The sequence below is a fragment of the Bombina bombina genome, unplaced genomic scaffold (genome assembly GCF_027579735.1).
Source record: "Bombina bombina isolate aBomBom1 unplaced genomic scaffold, aBomBom1.pri scaffold_438, whole genome shotgun sequence".
NCBI classification, from domain to species: Eukaryota; Metazoa; Chordata; class Amphibia; order Anura; family Bombinatoridae; genus Bombina; species Bombina bombina.
The window spans coordinates 8,051-25,654 of NW_026512900.1; the positions used below are offsets into that span (position 1 = coordinate 8,051).

Below are 17,604 nucleotides of genomic sequence, written 5' to 3' on the forward strand. Positions count from 1 at the left end.
CTGCTGACAGAAACATAAAAAAGCCAGATTTGAGTTTGCCAAAACTTACCTGAGGAAGCCAAAATCCTTTTGGGAGAATGTGCTGTGGACAGACGAAACAAAATTACAGCTTTTTGGTAACGCCCATCATTCTATTGTTTTCAGAAAAAGAAATGGGGATTTTAAAGAAAAGTTGCTTTGCTGCTTCAGGCACTGAATGTCTTGACTGTGTGCATGGCATTATGAAATCTGAAGACTACCAAAGAATTCTGTGGCGCAATGTAGGGCTCAGTGTCAGAAAGTTGGGTCTCCGTCAGAGGTCATGGGTCTTACAGCAGAACAATGACCCAAAGCACACCTCAAAAAGCACCCAGTAATGGTTTAAGACAAAGCGCTGGAGAGTACTGAACTGGCCAACCATGAGTCCATATCTCAATCCCATAGAGCACCTGTGGAGAGATCTCAAAACAGAGGTTGGGAAAAGGAACCCTTCCAATCTAAAAGATCTGGAGCAGTTGGTGAAAGAAGAGTGTTCCAAAATTCCAGTAAAGAGGTGAAGGATCTCATTGATGGTTAGAGGAAGTGATTGATCTCAGTTATTTTTCCAAGGGGTGTGCTACCAAGTATTAAATTGAGGGTGGCAATAATTTTGTCCAGTCCATTTTTGGAGTTTTGTGTGGAACGTGTCAGATTTGGCTTTTTTTCTCCACTTTTTTTTTGTCATACCAATGCAAATAAAATAAATAGAGATGAGAATGCCTAAGCATTTGTAATTGCAACAATATTCTGATTTTGTGGCCCGAGGAAATGTGAGCCTTCTGGAGGACAAAGCGCTGGACATTTTTAGGAAATATATCATTAATGTATGTTAAATAGCCATACATTTATATGTAACTGTTAAAGGGATATCCCAGTCAAAATTTAATTTTCGTGATTCAAATAGAGCATGCAATGTTAAGCAACTTTCTAATTTACTCTTATTATCTCTGTTCTCTTGGTATTTTTATTTGAAAAGGCTGGAATGTAAGCTTAGCAGCTGGCCCATTTTTTTTTCAGAACCCTGGGTAGCGCTTGCTGATTGGTGGCTACATATAGACCCCAATCAACAAGCGTTACCCAGGTGCTAAACCAAAAATGGGCCAGCTCCCAAAGCTTACATTCTTGCCTTTTCAAATAAAAATACCAAGAGTACAATTAGAAAGTTGCTTAAAATTGTATGCTCTATCTGAATCATGAAAGTTTAATTTTGCCTAGACTATTCCTTTAATGGATATAATATTAATCTGCTGCTCATTTGTTTGGGAGTTGGCCATTACTGATCTTAATAGCTTCATTAAAGGGGAGCATTTTATTACTGCATTGTCGCTAAAGTATCTGTTAAGTCCATACAAAGAGCATGCACACAATACTGCAATAATAAAATCACATAATACATTTTTTTTTTTGCTTTGTTTTTTGCACTTTTATGTTCCTTTAAGACACTGCAGATGATCTCCCAAAACAAGCCCTAGGATAGTACTGCTGTTGACTCAGAAAAGCTATTTCAGCAGGTGGCTGAACAAAGGGGTCCATTTATCATTGTGCGGATGGACATGATCCGCTATAGCGAACCATGTCCGCCGCACATCAATAAATGCATACGCTCTCAGGATTTATCATTCACAAGAACTGCTGGTGCAACGCCGCCCCTACAGATTCGCGGCCAATCGGCTGCCAGCAGGGGGTGTCAATCAACCCGATCGTATTGGATCGAGTTGATTTTCGGCGATGTCTGTCCGCCGCCTCAGAGCAGGAGGACAGGTTATGGAGCAGCGCTCTTTAGACCGTTCCGAGCTTGATAAATAGACCCCAAAGAGTACACTTGTAGCACTCAGTGTCTGCAACAATGTGTAAATTTATATCTGATACATTCAAAGAAGTTAAAACTTAACCTTTATTAGGTATAACATAAAATTAAAGAAATGGTTAAAAAACACAAAAGCATACTCTAATGACCATAGATAAATGTAGGCAAACTGAGAAAAATATCTGAAACAGAGCCTTTAAATAGCTATCTGACAAGCCATTAAATATAAGGTGGCCTGAGTAAATACTGTAGCGAAACGGTCCAATGTTAAATTGTTAAGTTTTGCCTATAATTAATTTTAAAGATCATTCAAATTATTTAGGTCATTGAGTAAGCTTATGAGAGTTTAAAAATTGAGAGCAGAGATGCCACTGACGTGTTTCACTGTTGTGGCTTTTTCAAAATGCTACATTTTTTTAAAAATAAAAGACTACAATATACTTTATTTTGGGGACAATTGGGAGATATTTTGGAAATGAACCAGAGATCTGATCTCTGGTTAAATTTCTGAGCACTATTTGCTACAGAGAGCTTGCGCTAGCAATAACCAGCCACTTGAATGGCTGGTTATTAATCCCTCACCTGTAAACAGTTGAATTTTGGCCGTTTACGGGCGTGCAATAAATTAGTTCTCCACTTGTAATCTGGCCCTAAATAGCTAAAGGGACGTAAAAACCCAAACTTTTTCTTTCATGATTCAGACAGAGCATACATGCTTAAACATTGCTGCTTCATTCACTTGCTATCCTTTTTTAGGGAGCAGCAATGACAAGAGGAATATATGTGCAGCAACCAATCAGCAGCTAGCTCTCAGTACTGTATTGCTGCTCCTGAGCCAACTAGGTATGCTTTTCAACAAAGGATCCCAAAAGAACAATTTTTCCCTGCCAAATTTCGGTTATGTCTTTTTTCACACCTCCTGTATCATGTGACAGCAATTAGCCAATAACATGATACAGGGGGTGTTTAAAAAAACCCCGTATATTCTGTTAATTCTTTCCAATCACAAATGCATACACGTACCATGTGACAGCCACCAGCCATTCACAAATGCATACACACTTATTCTTGCACATGCTCAGTAGGAGCTGGTGACTCAAAAAGTGTAAATATAAAAAGACTGTGCACATTTTGTTAATGAAAGTAAACTGGAAAGTTGTTTAAAATTGCATGTTCTATTTGAATCATTAAAGTTTAATTTTGACTTGAGTGTCCATTTAAATATCTGTATACAACAGCTTCTTTAAAGGGACATGAAACCCAAAAATGTTTTTTCATGATTTAGGTTGAATATAGAATTTTAAACAATTTTCTAGTTTACTTAATTCTCTTGGTATCATTTGTTGAAGGAGCAACAATGCACTACTGGTATCTAACTGAACACATGGGTGAGCCAATGCAATGACAATCGCTATATATATGCAGCCACCAATCAACCGCTAGAACGTAGGTTCTTTGCTGCTCCTGAGAGTACCTTTCAGCAAAGGATAACAAGAGAAGGAAGCAAATTAAATAACAGAAGTAAATTGGAACGTTGTTTAAAATTGTATGCTCTGTCTAAATCATGAATGTCTAATTATGACTTTGTTATCCATTTAATGGATGTTAAACAGTTTGTTTCATTGTTGTAATAAAAAAAGCAGTAAGCAGTATATTATACTTAATATAAATTCATTGTAATATGTATTATTATTCATCTATTTAAATTGATTTTACCAGTTTTTTTTTATTTTTTACACTACATGTGTGCTTCCTGTCACAGCCCTAAATGGAGGAGGAGGCCTTTGTAGCAAGTTGTAGCCTGATATCATAAAACCTCTAGGCTAGTGAATAGATTAGATAACAGGGAGTCAGATTTGCTGATGGCCAGAAATAACAGAATAAAAATGTAGGTTTTGAAAATTCTCTGCTCTTAAAACACTGGGGGCAGAGGCTACACTAAAAATTTCTAAGTGCTAATTTTTCACAAAAACAAGTAAGTTATTTGCTGTTTTTTACACAATCGTTTTCTTTTTATATTCCCTTTGATTTATTAAAATATTTATTTTTACCATAGGAGCCACATTTAATATCCTTTTAGTTGAAATAATTGTATTGTCATGGATCACATCAAATACAACATAATAAAACAGTGTGCTGGGTTACAATGTCCTAGTATTCTTAAAACAATTAAAGTTTTCAGCACCCTGTTTATATCATTTTCATCAATTTTTCTCCCCCCTTCCCCTCTGCCTTCCCTAACTCCCTCTCCACCGCCTCCTCCCTCTTCTCCCATTTCCCTAAACCTAAACTTCATAACTGTATAGAAAGAAAAACCTTTAACTTTAAACTTTTCCCGTCGAGCAGTGACAATGTTGTAGATTTCTTTAGAACGCTATATCTATATTTAAGAAAGTTCCTATTCTCTCCAATTTAATTGCCCTAAAAAAGCCTTATTGGTTACTTAGTGTTGATCTGTATGTACCTACATATTTCTGTTTATTTAAAATCCAGTGCATCCACATGTTTTGGAATCTCTCAGATGTCCCTTGTATCCATGCAGCTGATTCTAGCATATTATAAACATCTTCAATTTTGATCATTACCTCACCCCATTCTGGAGCCCCCACTTTCCATTTTCTAGCTATACATATTCTGGTTGCTGTACATATAATATTTTTTTTTTTTTTTTTTTTTTTAAATATTTTTTATTGAGGTAAAATTTGGCATATAAACAAGATATGTAAAACATTTCACAAGTGCCATCACAATAACACAGTATAAGATTCATCATACAGTTGAAAGACTATAAGTGTCATCAGTGATATCCACTAACAAGACAACAAGGTAACTAATGTTGAAAAAGTTGTTCAGAGGCACAATACAATCATGCCCAGAATGGTTTAAGCCTCCTCTCTTGTTTAAAAGGGCCACTCTTGGACCCCTGGCTAAGTGAGAGGTTTACCAGCATGGGAGGCTACCTGTTAAATAGAAGATCACTCATGGATCTTATTTTGTTTACCTCAGATTTTTTAAAGATTATTATTCTATATTAACACACTATTAGGGATTATAGCAAAAGAAAAACATGTAAATAGAACCAGGGTTAATCCCTTTTAACTGTCATTAAAGACAATATATCCATGGGAAGATGAGTGCTGTAATAATGTTTTAAGAGATATATTCATAAAGAAGGTAGTGAAGATGCGGTACAAATGAAAGAGAGACCGCGTAGTTAGCTCTCCTGAACAAGGAGATATATTATGTGGAGGGGGGGGGGGGGGAGGTGGTAACCTGGGTATGGTGAGTCTAGTAAATTAGGCTGCGTTCTTACAATATAGAGTAAACATGCCTCAGGATGGCTCAGCATCCTAGCTATATGAAAAGAAGCATATATGGGTTAACAATAGATGCTTAACAGAGAACCAGTGCATGGTGGGACAATGTCAAATCCAAAATATCAAGGGAAAAAGGTCTAACTGTATGGGTCTGACACATCTTAAAAAGCTTAGCTCTGGGACTATGATGTGGGTGTCTGTATATACTGCAGGACCAGCCTGCGTGAATACAATGTTAAGTACATAGTTACCCATAGTGATATGTGACTTTACTAATGAGCAACAATCTAGGACTATCATGGAAGGGCATATATGTGCATCTATTACAATGAATAGATATGTCATTAAGACACAGTCAATTTTAATCTCTAATTGGGATGTAGGAGCCAGGATGGGATTTTTAAAGTAGAAATGTTCCTAACTATGGAAGACTGCGCTTAGTTTGCTGCCTGTGCCCTGTGACTCAGATTATAATGGAAACTAGCGGTATTCTTAGTAGAAATTAACTAAGAGCGATAGGAGGAACATTCGAATAAAGAAGGGGACAAAGAATTGTACCTTATAGGACAGCTATAACACTATACTGACTAACTGTTTAGGCGGAGCCTCGGCCGCTGGCTACGCCCACACTGCAAGAAAATAACACTCAGTACTCAAAGTGTAATGTCCCCAAATAACTTATGATAAATGCATATGTGGATATAGAAGTAATGAATGTCTCCCTTAAACATTAAGCATACTCCTAGAAAACTTCACATTTAGAATAGAGCATATTATAGATATTAATCTGAGTCTTTTCCTGGTAAATTAGAGGTGCAATACCCATATACACAATTTCAGGGACATATAAGGGGAAAATAGAAATAAATTGCTTGGAGGGGAAAAGACAAACAAAAAACTTGCACTCCATTTTTCCCTGTTTTCTAGCGTTGAAACTAAAGAGATGCAATCTTATCAATAAAACATTATGTTTAAGCCACATTTGGCATGCAAACTAACAGTGTCTTGCGACTGGTAAACTGCAACCAATGTCAGACTGGCCATGCAATAATAAAAATGAAGTTTAGGTTTAATTCTTATGTTATACTTCTGCAGCAATAAAGACATTATAAGTGGTGGGAGCATATTATATCTGGTAAAAAACAAACCAGCTGAACCTTTTAAGTAAACTAGGGTTAAATAATCTAAAGGAGGTAAACTATAGCATCGAGTCATTAACTATCATAGAGGTAAGGGTAAGTCTGAGATAAATCAGATGTGGTGCTTCAACATAGCAGATTGTTTACCTCAACTAGCAGCAAATAGGAGACTATACACACCACATAATAGTAGCTAATAAGAGTACGGTAATTTAGCTGAGACAAGCCCAGAACTCCTGTGGGTGTGAGCTTCAGATTATGCTGAAAAGAAAACCCCTGTAACCAGGAAAGATATATTCTGTAATATGTGCTGCATTACATATATGACAACAGAGCTAGATAGAATACATATCATCAAGACCAGTAATTTCTTAACAGCATGGTGAACTTAAAACTTCAGCCCGTTACAAATAGTCAGTGTGGGGGCCCTATAAAATGTCTCTGCTTAATAAGAGTTATGTATGCACTATAAAGGTACCATCCGCTCTGAGTGACAAACCAGCATTTTGCGCTATATTACAGGTTGTTAATGTTCAAAGAGTACTCGAGAGATCCAAAGGCAGTCAAATACATTTTTTACCAAATCATGCAGTTCCGCTATGTCCACAGAAAGCATGGTGGCTCAGTAAGTGGCAGAACAGTTCATCTAGCCACAGCGCGGCTGCCCGGCAATGAGGTGAAGTCCATTGGAGCAAGGTGAGAGCTTATCATGGAGGAGGCAGAAAAAGAATCCTCCCGGGTCCCATTGCGGTTCCATCCGATGCGCACAACAGGGGCAGTAGCAGGTTACATGGGTCAAATAGAGCGGTATATACTGGGGGGAGATTTGCACCACCACCGGCTTCCAACTCAAATCAGCAGAGCATACATTAGGGCACTCAGCCGGAATAATATCACTTCCAGAATGATCCCTTCTCGTTGTCACCCACTTGGAACTCAGCAAAGCCTGCTCTAGGTCATGAAACTGCCGATCAGTAAGCTGTGTCTCATAAAAGTCAGACCGCGAGTAGAAGCCTCCAGCCTCTTGTGTGAAAGGTGGGATCTCGCTCGGTGGTGTGCTGCTATGCTGCAGTAAATCACAAGGATGCGTGTCCTTAAATTTACCGGTAAGCTGGGTCGTAGTCTCTGAGTTAGGTGGGCTCATAACCAATTGCACAGTTTCTGCAAAACGGAGCTGATACTGTTTCAGAAGGGCTCCGATATCCTGCAAAATGCAGCAAGCAAATGCCATGATGAATTGAGATAGGGTTTCGTGGATTACCCTCCTTGCGTAGTTTAAAAATGGCTGCTCCAAAAAGGCCTCCTCTATGTCTCCCGACAAAACAGGCAGGACAGCTTAACGTCACAATATCCTTCAGCCTCCAAATGTCCTGACGATGTTCAGCAAGCAATTAGACACCTTATTAGTATTAAGAGTTCTGAGTACAAAGGTCAAATATGCGTTTTTTAGATAGTATACAGCCGGAGCTGTGTTAACCTGCAACCTTTTTGTCTCAGAGCTGGCTCCGCCCCCCGCTGTACATATAATATTAACCCATCTATTAGTAATTGAGTTCAGTGACTCCTGGGGGATATGTAGTAAGGCCTGTGAGGCTGATAATGTAAAGGAGTCGTCTAGAATCACCTTAAATAGTTGAGTAAGCTTGTCCCATGTAGGTTGTATCTTTGGACACTCCCACCACATGTGAAAATAGGTCCCTATCCCTTTACATCCCCGATAACATAATCTACTACCCTGTGTGGTGTAATGTGAGGATTTCAGTGGTGTAAGGTACCATCTATATGAGGTTTTTATTGAGTTTTCGATAAGGTCTGCCCCTATTAAGCTTCTCCTCATTGAGGAGAAAATCTGGCTCCAATCTTCTCTATCATAGGTTATAGCTAAATCTTGTTCCCATTTGTCATAAATTACCAACTTTGCTGAACTATTTGCTTCTTGAATGGCTAAGTATAAGCGTGTAATCATTTTTTTATTTCTACCGGGTGTCATTATCATTTGTTCCAGAGCAGTTTTTGGGCAGGCTGGGATGCTGCCTTAATATCCCTTTAAAGGGACATTCTAGTCCACATTGAACTTTTATGATTGAGATAAAGCATGCAATTTTAAACAACCTTCCAAGTTTCTTTTATCATCAAATTTGTTTACTCTCTTGATATTCTTTGATGAAAACTAAACCTAGTTAGGCTCATATGCTAACTTATAAGCCCTTGAAGGCCGCCTCAGTGCATATTGACAGTTTTTCCCAAAAAGACAGCGCTAGTTCATGTGGGGCAAATAGATAACATTGTGCTCACTCCTGTGGAGTTATTTATTTGTCACCACTGAATGGCTAAAATACAAGTCTGTCAAAAGAACTAAAATATGGGTTCAGTCTGCAGAGGCTTAGATACAAGGTAATCACAAAGTTAAAAGGTATATTAATATAACAGTGTTGGTTATGCAAAACTGGGGATTGGGTAATAAAGGGATTATGTATATTTTTAAACAATAAAAATTCTGGAGTAGAATGTCCCTTTAAACACTCATGGTATAATTGCTCACAGTCACATACTGCTTATAGTTATGAAGATATAAATTAGTTCTTAATTAAGGGTATATTTTAAATAGATTTTAGAATATGGTGTCCTTTCTCTATCCTAGAAAATAATTCACATTTGAAAGTAATGCTGTTTTTAAGTAATATAGAGGAGTATTCTAAGCATTTCAGTTTAGTTCATTCTAAATGCCTGAGACTCATTCACTCACTTTAGAGTAGAATGCACAGTACATCAGTATTGCACCATGTTACATTATTCTGGCTAGCCCATGAAAAATGACCAAATGCAAAATGGTAAACAATTCTACTTTTGTACCACTGAGGTTCTTAAAGGGACACTGAACCCAAATTTTTTCTTTCGTGATTCAGATAGAGCATGCAATTTTAAGCAACTTTCTGATTTACTCCTATTATCAATTTTTATTCGTTCTCTTGCTTTCTTAATTTGAAAAAAGAAGGCATCTAAGCAATTTTTTTGGTTCAGGACCATGGAAAGGACTTGTTTATTGGTGGGTGAATTTATCCACCAATCAGCAAGAACAACTCAGGTTGTTCACCAAAAATGGGCCGGCATCTAAACTTACATTCTTGCATTTCAAGTATAGATACCAAGAGAATGAAGACAGATGGATAATATGAGTAAATTAGAAAGTTTCTTAAAATTGCATGCTCTATTTAAATCATGAAAGAAAAAAATTGAGTTCAGTGTCCCTTTAACTGATATGCAGATATTCAGTAATATTACCTGCTTTGTCTGTGAGTCTCCTGCTACAGGAGATTTTTCTTTGCGCTGTTCGCGTGCATTAACATCTGTAATATCAATCCTCTCTCTCTGTGCCACCGTCTGTTCTGGAGCACTGCTCCGTCTGTCTTTTTCTCCTTTCTTCTTTACAGAAGTTACTGGAGCCTTTTTATTCAGTCTCTGTAGTCCGTTTTTAGCTACACTCTTAATAGCAGAACCTTTCTTCTTCTCAAGCTTTGTTAACCCCACTTCTTCTGGTCCATTTTTGGGCAAATCCTCACTTTCATGTTTATGGTCCCCATGTGTGCTAAGTCCATTTTGAGGTTTTTCCCCATCCAACTCATCCTGATCTTTAACAGATGACATTGGCTCAGTGCTAATGTTGCTGTCGTCCTGGGATCCTTGGATACTTGTCTTCTTCCCGATGTGAGTAACCCGAAACCTAGAATTCCAAACAAAAGCAATTATATCTAGTGCAATCATGTGAAGACTGAGGTGGTCAAACAGATTTTTATGGAGAAACTCTAACAAATGGTGGCCGAGAGCAACAGTACATTATCTTTACACTTCTGCTAAAATAAATTTAGATAATAATCTTATTTTTAGTTTAAAAATGATATAAGAAACATGTTACTATAAATTAATTTAATTTAACTGCTGCTCATATTTACAAAATGCGAGACTTATTGGTACATATACACATGCTTAAAGAGACAGTAAAGTTAAAATTAAACGTTCATTATTCAGATAGGGCATGCAATTTTAAACAACTTTCCAATAAATTTTTATCAGCAAATTTGCTTTGTTTTCTTGGTATTCTTTGTTGAAAGCTAAACGTCGATAGGTTTATAAGCTGAATTATAAGCCCTTGAAAGCCGTCTCTTATCTCAGTGAATTTTACAGTTTTTCACAGTTAAACAGTGCTAGTCCACGTGTGTATATAGATAACATTGTGCTCACTCCTATGGACTTATGCAGGAGTCAGCACTGACTGACTAAAATGCAAGTTTGTAAATAGCACTGAGATAACGTTGCAGTATGCAGATGCTTAGATACAAGGTAATCACAGAGGTAAAAAGTGTATTAATATCACACTTTTGGTTATGCAAAACTGGGGAATGGGTAATTAAGGGATTAGCTATCTTTTTAAACACTAAACATTTTCAAGTAAACTGTCCCTTTCAAGGACCATTGTAAAGGAAAAATGACTCTGCAAGTCTATATGTTTAACCAACACAAAGGGGTTAAACACGAGCTGCAGAGATCTGCTGCTCACAAGTGAAAATTAATGGTAAGTAGGGATGGGTGAATATTTTGCAATATAAATTAATTTTAACACATTTGTTTGTTCGTTCATTTTGAATGTTTGTATAACATTCTAACATTCGTTTAACCCCTTAACGACCAAGGACGTACGCCACACGTCCTCAAAAAAAATACAGTTAATGACCGAGGACGTGTGGCGTACGTCCTTGGTCTGGAAAGCAGCTGGAAGCGATCCTGCTCGCTTCCAGCTGCTTTCCGGTTATTGCAGTGATGCCTCAACATCGAGGCATCCTGCAATAACCCCCCTTGGCCATCCGATGCATAGAGAGCCACTCTGTGGCCCTCTCTGTACCGGACATCGATGGCCGGTTTCGTTGGTGGGTGGGAGCCAGTCTGGCAGGCGGTTGGGCGGCCATCGATGGGCCGTATGATGTGGAGGGGGGCGGGATCGTGGGCGGGAACGCCGGGTGCACGCGCGGGTGCGCACGCATGCACGAGGGTGCGCGCGGGGGTAGGAAGCGGGTGGGAACTGCTACACTACAGAAAAATGATGGGAGAAAAGTGGCAGTGATTGCCAAATATATTTAAATATATGTAGATCTGAGAGATCTGGGAGGGGTGGTGGGTTGGTCTTTTGGGGGGGGCAAGCTACACTACAGAAAATTATTTTAAAAAAAATAATAAAACATGTTTTACTATAAACTGGGTACTGGCAGACAGCTGCCAGTACCAAAGATGGCTACTAATAAGTTAGAGGGGGATGGGTAAAGAGCTGTTTGGGAGGTATCAGGGAGGTTGGGGGCTAAGGGGGGATCCTCCAGAGCAGCATATGTAAATATGCTTTTTTTTAATTTATTTTTTTATCAAGGATAGCTTTTTTTTTTAGTACTGGCAGACTTTCTGCCAGTACTTAACATGGCGGGGACAATTGTGGGGTGGGGGAGGGAAGAGAGCTGTTTGGGAGGGATCAGGGGTTGTAATGTGTCAGGTGGGAGGCTGATCTCTACACTAAAGCTAAAATTAACCCTGCAAGCTCCCTACATGCTACCTAATTAACCCCTTCACTGCTAGCCATAATACACGTGTGATGCGCAGCGGCATTTAGCGGCCTTCTAATTACCAAAAAGCAATGCCAAAGCCATGTATGTATGTCTGCTATTTCTCAACAAAGGGGATCCCAGAGAAGCATTTACAACCATTTGTGCCATAATTGCACAAGCTGTTTGTAAATTATTTCAGTGAGAAACCTAAAATTGTGAAAAATTTTACTTTTTTTTTTATTTAATCGCATTTGGCGTTGAAATGGTGGCATGAAATATACCAAAATGGGCCTAGATCAATACTTAGGGTTGTCTACTACACTACAATAAAGCTAAAATTAACCCTACAAGCTCCCTACATGCTCCCTAATTAACCCCTTCATTGCTGGGCATAATACACGTGTGGTGCGCAATGGCATTTAGCGGCCTTCTAATTACCAAAAAGCAACACCAAATCCATATATGTCTGCTATTTATGAAAAAAGGGGATTCCAGAGAAGCATTTACAACCATTTGTGCCATAATTGCACGAGCTGTTTGTAAATAAATTCAGTGAGAAACCTAAAGTTTGTAACAAAATGTGTGAAAAAGTGAATCAATTTTTTTTATTTGATCGCATTTGGCGGTGAAATGGTGGCATGAAATATACCAAAATGGGCCTAGATCAATACTTTGGGATGTCTTCTAAAAAAATATATATATATATGTCAAGGGATATTCAGGGATTCCTGGAAGATATCAGTGTTCCAATGTAACTAGCGCTAAGTTTGAAAAAAAGTGGTTTGGAAATAGCAAAGTGCTTCTTGTATTTATTGCCCTATCACTTGCAAAAAAAGCAAAGAACATGTAAACATTGGGTATTTCTAAACTCAGGACAAAATTTGGAAACTATTTAGCATGAGTGTTTTTTGGTGGTTGCAGATGTGTAACAGATTTTGGGGGTCAAAGTTAGAAAAAGTGTGTTTTTTTCCATTTTTTCCTCATATTTTATATTTTTTTTATAGTAAATTATAAGATATGATGAAAATAATGGTATCTTTAGAAAGTCCATTTAATGGCGAGAAAAACGGTATATAATATGTGTGGGTACAGTAAATGAGTAAGAGTAAAATTACAGCTAAACACAAACACTGCAGAAATGTAAAAATAGCCTTGGTCCCAAACGGTCAGAAAATGGAAAAGTGCTGTGGTCATTAAGGGGTTAATGTAATAGTATTTCTAATGCTTTCTTTAAATTTAATATTTAATTCAAATTTTTCTAATAATTCGATTCAAATTAAGCAATATTCGAATTAGAAAAATTTGAATCTATATATTTGTAATAGTATTTCTTATGCTCTCTTTAAATGTAATATTCAAATTCTGCAATATTCGAAATAGAAACATTCAAATTGATATATTTGTATCTATTATGTATCAGTTTACTAAATTCCCACATTAACTATCGAACTTCTGAATAGCATTTGTTAAATCGAATGTTACATTCAAAATTTCTAATATGGATATTTGATCTAATTATGACCATTCGAAAACTAAAGTAACGTTCGAAGACCAGAAATAACATTACTGAATTTTAATGGATTTTCATTCTTATCAACATTCGATTGTCCAAAACGAATGCCCACAGGACTATTCTTTCTACCAAACAAATTACATTTTCAGCACATTCGCCCATCTCTCATGGTGAGCAAATCAGTTGGGCAGTCATACAGCTGGGTTCTGCACCGACCACTGCTGATTGGCTCATCGGTTCTTCTTGGGACCTGCAGTTCAGTAAGGTTCCTGAGTGGTATTTTAAGATTTGATTAACTCCTTCGTAGGGTTTCCAGTATCACTAGTGCTAAAATTACTTGAACTAATGAATTAGAGAATGTAATTTTTTCACTATAATGAGACTTTCTAATTTACGTCTATTATCAATTTTTATTTCTTTGTTCTCTTGGCATCTTTTGTTGAAAAACAGAGACATATGCTTAGGAGCCTGTCCATTTCTAGAGCACTATATGGCAGTAGTTTTGCAAGAAAGTTATCCATTTGCAAGAGCACTCGATGGCAGCACTATTTTATAATATAAGTAAATTGGAAACTTCTTTAAAATTGTATGCTCTGTCTGAATCACAAAAGAAAAATGTTGGGTTTCATATCCCTTTAACACTATGGCCTAGATTACAATTGGAGTGTAATCATATTAGTGCTATTGTGCATTAAAGGGACAGTCAACAGCAGGATTTTTGTTGTTTAAAAATATAGATAATCCCTTTATTACCCATTCCCCAGTTTTGCATAACCAGCACAGTTATAATAATACACGTTTTACCTCTGTAATTACCTTGTATCTAAGCCTCTGCAAACTGCACCCTTATTTCAGTTCTTTTGACTGACTTGCATTTTAGCCAATCAGTGCTGACTCCTAGGTAACTTCACGTGCATGAGCGCAATGTTGTCTATATGACACACATGAACGAACGCCCTCTAGTGGTGAAAAACTATCAAAATGCATTTAGATTAGAGGCGGCCTTCAAGGTCTAAGAAATTAGCATATGAACCTCCTAGATTTAGCTTTCAACTAAGAATACCAAGAGAACAAAGCAAAATTGGTGATAAAAGTAAATTGGAAAGTTGTTTAAAATGGCATGCCCTATTTAAATCATGAAGTTTTATTTTGGACTTGACTGTCCCTTTAAGATTAGAAGTGGCCTTCAAGGTCTTAGAAAATTAGCATATGAGCCTACCTAGGTTTAGCTTTCAACTAAGAATACCAAGAGAACAAAGTAAAATTAATGATAAAAGTAAATTGGAAAGTTGTTTAAAATTACATGCCCTACTTGAATCAGTCACAGCTTGACTGTCCCTTTAAGATTGTTTGAGACCAGTTAATATTGCTTCCATTTTTTAGCACAGTTATTTTTTATTGCTCCAGGTACAGTCTAGAGCGGGCTAACATCTGCATGTCAGATAGATTAGGTGCCCTAAAACCCTCAAATGACAGACTTCTAAGGGGTGTGCAGTAACATTCATGTTGGATATCACTTGAGCACTAAGTGAAACCCAACATTTTTCTCTCATGATTCAGAAAGAGCGTGCAATTTTAAACAACTTTCCAATTTACTTCTATTATTTAATTTGCTTCCTTCTCTTGTTATCCTTTGCTGACAGGCATATCTAGGTAAGCTCGGGAGCAGCAAAGAACCTAGGTTCTAGCTGCTGATTGGTGGCTGCATATATATATATACACCATTTGTCATTGGCTCACCCATGTGTTCAGTTAGAAACCAGTAGTGCACTGCTGCTCCTTCAACAAATTATACCAAGAGAATTAAGCAAATTTGGTAATAGAAGAAAACTGGAAAGTTCTTTAAAATTGTATGTTCTACCTAAATTAACTAGCAGTCTCCTGTTGTGAAAAGCTAATAAAAAATCATGTGGTAAGAGGTGGTCTGTAGTGGCTTAGAAACAGACAGAAATTTAGAGGTTTGAATGTTATAAAGTATATTAACCCCCTAGTGACCACAGCACTTTTCCATTTTCTGTCCGTTTGGGACCAGGGCTATTTTTACATTTCTACGGTGTTTGTGTTTAGCTGTAATTTTCCTCTTACTCATTTACTGTACCCACACATATTATATACCGTTTTTCTCGCCATTAAATGGACTTTCTAAAGATACCATTATTTTCATCATATCTTATATTTTACTATAAAAAAATTATAAAATATGAGGAAAAATGGAAAAAAACACACTTTTTCTAACTTTGACCCCCAAAATCTGTTACACATCTACAACTACCAAAAACACCCATGCTAAATAGTTTCTAAATTTTGTCCTGAGTTTAGAAATACCCAATGTTTACATGTTCTTTGCTTTTTTTGCAAGTTATAGGGCTATAAGTACAAGTAGCACTTTGCTATTTCCAAACTACTTTTTTTCAAAATTAGCGCTAGTTACATTGGGACACTGATATCTTTCAGGAATCCCTGAATATTCCTTGACATGTATATATTTTTTTTTAGCAGACATCCCAAAGTATCGATCTAGGCCCATTTTGGTATATTTTATGCCACCATTTCACCGCCAAATGAGGTCAAATAAAAAAAATTGTTCACTTTTTACAAATTGTTTCACAAACTTTAGGTTTCTCACTGAAATTATTTACAAACAACTTGTGCAATTATTGCATAAATGGTTGTAAATGCTTCTCTGGGATCCCCTTTGTTCAGAAATAGCAGACATATATGGCTTTGGCGTTGCTTTTTGGTAATTAGAAGGCCGCTAAATGCCCCTGTGCACCACACGTGTATTATGCCCAGCAGTGAAGGGGTTAATTAGAGAGTTTCCACGAACGCTGAACCGCTGCAGGCCCTTTAGCCGGTTTCTCGATTAACCGGAAGTGTGTGGGAAGAATAGTAGTGGAGCACTGGGGGTGCACGCCGCTGTTTGCAGCCGGTTCCGCTGCTTGTAATCCCAGAAAAACGAAAAAATGCGGCAGCAACAAGCAGAGTAAAAGGTAATTAAAATTCAAATGCTTTATTTAACATGTCTTAAAAAAGCCAATAGGCAAAGAATACAAAGGGTAGCAGGTGATAACCCTCCTTACATGTTTCGTGCCTATGCTCGGCACTTAATCATAGGAGTGAGATATGTTAGTACAACCCCTGCTATTTAAAGGGGAAGTACCCAATGATGGAAAAGCTATAGAAACACCTGTATCAAAATAGTGTTAAAACTGCTTACCCTCACCTAGCACTTACCATGAACACAGAAAAGTATATTGTGTTTGAAAAATGTATGTACATATATGTATATGCTGAATTACTTAATAGGATATATAGTTATACATGATATGTAAGTACACATAAAACAACAACTTCAGCACTATGTTATAACCTTGTAACCTTATGTCTTTGTAGATACTAAGTATGAGTCACCTCCTATACGCTAAAATGTGTTTATTATTTTGTGATAAATAAATGAATATAAAGGGAATTATATCAAGAAACAGGGGACTATAATCATATGCTCCTATTTATGGACCTAAATATATCCCATTATTTATTCATGCTTATACAAACCAAGTATATAATGTTTAAATTGAACTGAATGAGAACCTAAGATCCAATATTTGTTAAAGGTAAATTACTATATGCAATATTATTGAAAGACTTTGTTTAAATTTCTGCATAGTAAATTAAGTTGACCCTTAACAGATAGACCAAAAAAAAAAAATATATAAATAAATAATTACTCCACATAATAGGACATGTCCCATTCTCTATTTAGACCCTGTGGTACTATCGTTTTAAGTTTGTAAATCCAAAATAATTCACGTTTGAGCAACAATTTTTGTTTGTTGCCCCCTCTAGTGGGTGACTGAATTTTATCAATAACTTTAACAGTGATGTGTGCTATGTGAGTCATATGTGTTTGATTAAAATGAACCGCTACCGCCGAGTCTTTATTGTAGTTTTTAGTGTCCCTAATATGTTCTCTGATACGTGATCGGAGCTCTCTGGTCGTTTGACCAATATATTGTAGGGAACAAAGGGAACATTCTATTAGATAAACTACAAATTCAGTCCTACAATTTGCATAGAACTCCATATTATATCTTTCATGTGTTGCTGAACTGGTGAAAGTATCACTTCTTTCAATAACTTCACACGTAATGCATGGTTTAGTGCCACATTTGTATGTACCTTTTTTCCTTATCCAGTTACTCCCCCGTTTATTTGTTATTGTATT

The 17,604-nt window shown here is 37.0% G+C and overlaps 1 protein-coding gene across 1 annotated transcript in view; it reads right to left on the reverse strand.

Moving 5' to 3' along the window:
- Positions 1-7,210: 7,210 nt before the first annotated feature.
- LOC128644597 (RELT-like protein 2) overlaps positions 7,211-17,604 on the reverse strand; it is a gene marked incomplete at its 3' end in the record, with an annotated part of 65,614 nt that continues 55,220 nt past the window's right edge. Inside the window, exons 6-7 of the mRNA XM_053697143.1 lie at positions 9,564-10,002; positions 7,211-7,485 (exon numbers count right to left, since the gene is read on the reverse strand). Of these exons, the coding sequence (XP_053553118.1) occupies positions 7,211-7,485; positions 9,564-10,002 (714 nt within the window). The remainder of the gene's footprint in view (positions 7,486-9,563; positions 10,003-17,604) is intronic.